This window comes from Entamoeba nuttalli (assembly GCF_000257125.1).
Source record: "Entamoeba nuttalli P19 unplaced genomic scaffold asmbl_3056, whole genome shotgun sequence".
In the NCBI taxonomy this organism is placed as follows: domain Eukaryota; phylum Evosea; order Mastigamoebida; family Endamoebidae; genus Entamoeba; species Entamoeba nuttalli.
Genome location: NW_008575801.1, coordinates 1 through 4,197, shown reverse-complemented (window position 1 = coordinate 4,197; position 4,197 = coordinate 1). Strand labels below are relative to the sequence as shown.

Genomic DNA, 4,197 nt, shown 5'->3' with positions numbered 1-4,197 from the left:
TCCAAGAAAAATTACTAATTCAGGATTACTCTGGAGTATTATATCAATTGATTGTTTAATTAATTTGGGATGAAAAGTCGTTTGATTTTGTTGAAGATGAAGATCAGAAAGGATAACTACCCTGTGTGAGTGAGTAAGATTTTCTATAGGAAGAGTTAATGACACTGGAATTACATTGTGGTATGGAATAGAATGAAAATGAATAAAGACAAAGAATAGAAAGAGAGAGAATGTAATTAGTTGTGAATAAATAAAGAGAGAGAAGAGTGATATAAACATTAGAAGTGCTGAAAAATTATAGAAATTCATCATAAAAGAAAAGGATGAATGAAAGATAAACAGTTTTTTTTGACAAACACAAGCAGAAAAGAGAAAATCTAAAAACTTAAAAATGAAAAGATGAGTGAAATACTCCAATCACCATTCAACGTTATTAAAGGAATTAGTGTTGGACCATTTAAACTTGGAATGCCATTGTTTGAAATTTTAAAGTCATTGGATATTGGACCAAGTGCAACCAATTCTGCACAAACATATATTAGTTATAATGAAGAATATCCAACAACAGGAAGGATTGTTATTAAAAATTTGGCACATTCATTAACGTTATATGTTGATGCTAAAAAACAAATTCTTATTTGCATTGAAATTGAGCATATGAAAGTTCAACTCAAACGGTCTGCTCATGAATTTCTTGTCCATACATCAGCATCTCCACAAGATCAAGAGGACACTTTTGGAAAATTGTCTACAGCATTTAATAAATTGAAAGAACGAACAATCAATAATATGACAGAATTATATGATGGTTCTATTGTATTTCAGTTTTCTGGTACTGCAGAGAAAGGAAATGAAAGGAAGAAATTAGGATTAACAAAAATTATTATTAAAGATGACAAGATAGAACCATTAAATGAATATGGATTATCTTTTCTTCAAGTTGATATTGATGTTCTTGCACAATCATTAATTGTAGGAAATATAATATTATATCATAAGGAACATGTTGAAAAAGTGACTGCTGACCTTGGTTTTCCACAAGGAGAAAAGAAAGTCAACACAACTGGAGATTATTTTTATAACTATTTTTCAAGAGGATTTGATATTCTCTTCGACTCAACAACTCATTGCATTAAAAAATTTGTTGTTCATTCAAACAATCCAAGTGATACATTCTTTGGTAATTATTCTAAATGTTTCTTTAATGTAAAATTCTCTAATGGTGTTATTGTTACACCAGAATCATTATGGAAAGAATTGAATTTCAAAACAGAAGATCCAACACTTCTTAGTGATAACATTGAATTATACCAATATGAAAATTGTTCTTTTGAAATTCATTCTAAAACAAGTTCAATATTAACTATTTTTATTTGAACAAAATCGAAACAAGTTCTTAAATTATAATTTCATCTCCAACAATAAATTAGATAAGGTTTTAATTTTTATTTGTCTTATTTATCATTTCTAAGAATATTTTTAATTTCTCAGAACTGTATGTTGATGGTATTTCCAAATCCTTAATATCATCATAAGTGAGTCCAACATTTATAATACATTCTTTAAAATATTTAAATTCTTCTTCTGTCAATTTTAAATCACAAACTTTTGGTTTGTGACCTTTTTCACTTTCCTGTTTTAATTTCTCATTTTCCTTCTTTAATGCTTGTATTTCTTCATCTTTTAAATTAAGCTCTTTTTTCATTCTATCACATTCTTTCTGAATAAATTCAATTCGACTTTTTGATTCTTCCTGAAATGTTTGATAATACAATTCCATTTGTTTGTCTGTCATAAATTGAAATTTAAAGTGTTTATTTGATTTTTTTATTTTTTCTTTTATGTTTTTTTGTAACCTAATAGAAAACTATTACCAAACTATCAACTCATCTAATAATGCTTAGCTGGAAACCTTCATATCCCCCTTGTCCTGATTTAACTTCTTCTGTTGAAACCATACCAACTGCAAAGGGGTTCATCAACCAACTGGATGAACACTTGATGAATAATAATGGAATAGTCTTATTTGAGAAAATTGTCAATTTTATCTTTAGTCAGCCAACGTTGGGGTATTTTGCTATTCCTCATTACATTCGCTTTAACGAAAAAACCCCAATCCCTTTAATTAATTTCGTGAGACACATTATCCAATATGCTCCATTTGATGAATTACCCGATTGTATTCTTCCATGGATTGTATCAACAGCACTGGAATTAATTAAAAGCCATGAACCTAAAGACACCTTAGATGACCAAGACAATCTATTGTATGAACTATACAAAATTCTTATACAGGCGGTGGTTATTGACAAAAAAGTAATTAGTTTGATCAACCAAACTCTTCATATCATCATCAACCAACTTATTTCAATTCATCCATTACAATTCAGAGAACTCAGAAACACTGTTTATCAACTTATATCTTATTTACCAAATAAGGATGAGGTAATGAATCAAATTACAAATCAATTGATCACTCAATATCACCAACAATTTATTGAAGCATTATTTACTAAACCTGACAACTTAAGTAAATATTGTGGAATAGAGAATTGTGGTGCTACTTGTTATATTAATAGTGTTATTCAACAACTTCATAACAATGAATCTTTTAAAGAGTCTATTCTTCAAAATAATTGTGGTGGTTCTTGTTTCATATTAAAAACATTATTTGAACGAATGGAACAGAGCAAAAACTGGATTGTGACAAGAGATGTTATTGAAAACATTCTTGGACCATCTAACAAAATTGATATTAGTGTTCAAGATGATGCATATCTCTTCTTAACCAATTTACTTGATATTCTTAATGAAGATAACAAAGCACTAATCAACAGTTGTGTCAATGAATTTAAAGTTATTACAAAAACAACACTAAAATGTACAGAGTGTCAAAAAGTTCGTGAAAGAAATGAAATAAATACATCAATATCTGTTGATTCTGTGAACAATGAATCTTTGGACCAAGCACTGAGTAATTTAATTAAAGAAGAAGAAATGAATGATATTGATTGTCCATTTTGTAACAAAAAAACAAAACAAATCAAACAGATGAATTATGAACCATCTGAGAGTCTCATCATTGGAATTAATAGAAATAAAACTATTGAAGGAGGAAGAAGCTATAAATTTAATAAACGATTTGACTTTCCTCTTAAAATGAAATTGAATGATAAAGAAATGATATTAAATGGTATTGTTTTGCATTCTGGAACAACAGAAATGGGGCATTATACATCAATCATTAAGGATAATAATGGGAAGTGGTGGAAATGTAATGATAAAGTTGTTGTGGAATATAATGAAAAAAGAATCCTTGAAGATGGATATGGAACGGTGAGCAACTCATTATCAGCATCAATTCTATTTTACAAAACAAAAGAACCTAATCAAATTCAAAATACCAACAAAGAACAAGTTCAAAACAATAACGAATGTAACTCTATGAATATTATTGTCCATGATAAACAACTCTATGAATGGACTGAAAAACAAATAATTGACTCTTCCTCACAATGGAAGAGTCAAGAATGCATTGACTTACTTACTCTCATACTCTATAAAGGAGAATATTCATTCTTTAAAGATATTGATTCTTTAATCACCACAATAGAAAATAAATCAATCTCAATAATACAGGAAATTGTTTCAAAACAAAATGAACTACCCACAATCATTACTGACTGTGTTGTTGGTACAACAACATTAAAACATGCTTTAATATGTATTGAATTATTTGACAAAACATCAGAAAATAATACCTGGATTGCAACTAAACTTGTTGAATTAATCCCAAAATATACAACTTCACATCAACACAACCTTCTTTCAAAATTGTTTGTAAAATGTGAAGAATGGTTTGGTTTAGGTGAGGCAACTCCTTATGAAATAAAGATTCTTCACTTACTTGTTCATTCTTCTTCTCTTTCAGAAGAGTCATATCAGTTACTTTTAGTTCTTTGTAATTATTTCCAACAATGGCTTATTCAAAACGATATTCCATTTATTCAAGATGTACTTTCATTAATTACTACTACATCTCAGTTAAATGATATTAAAAAATACAAAGACTCATTAAAAAAACTCATCAAAAACACAGGAACTTTTCTCAATCTTCTTCCTCTTCTTAAATCACTCATACAACGACTAATCACAGAAAAAGACACCGAAAAACAAACAATATTGAAAGATTTGATT

At 28.4% G+C, this 4,197-nt stretch overlaps 3 protein-coding genes across 3 annotated transcripts; 2 read left to right on the top strand and 1 right to left on the bottom strand.

Annotated features, from left to right (window-relative positions):
* Positions 1–399: 399 nt before the first annotated feature.
* Positions 400–1,377, top strand: ENU1_053730 (hypothetical protein; the record flags this gene model as incomplete). The annotated part of the gene is made up of 1 exon (XM_008857936.1): positions 400–1,377. The coding sequence occupies one exon, from the start codon at positions 400–402 to the stop codon at positions 1,375–1,377; it is 978 nt and encodes a 325-aa protein (XP_008856158.1).
* A 61-nt stretch (positions 1,378–1,438) lies between these two features.
* On the bottom strand, positions 1,439–1,795 carry ENU1_053720 (hypothetical protein; the record flags this gene model as incomplete). The annotated part of the gene is made up of 1 exon (XM_008857935.1): positions 1,439–1,795. One exon carries the CDS (start codon positions 1,793–1,795, stop codon positions 1,439–1,441), a length of 357 nt encoding a protein of 118 aa, XP_008856157.1.
* Positions 1,796–1,896: 101 nt separating this feature from the next.
* Positions 1,897–4,052, top strand: ENU1_053710 (ubiquitin carboxyl-terminal hydrolase domain containing protein; the record flags this gene model as incomplete). The annotated part of the gene is made up of 2 exons (XM_008857934.1): positions 1,897–3,961; positions 4,045–4,052. The coding sequence occupies 2 exons, from the start codon at positions 1,897–1,899 to the stop codon at positions 4,050–4,052; spliced, it is 2,073 nt and encodes a 690-aa protein (XP_008856156.1).
* Between the last annotated feature and the right edge of the window lie 145 nt (positions 4,053–4,197).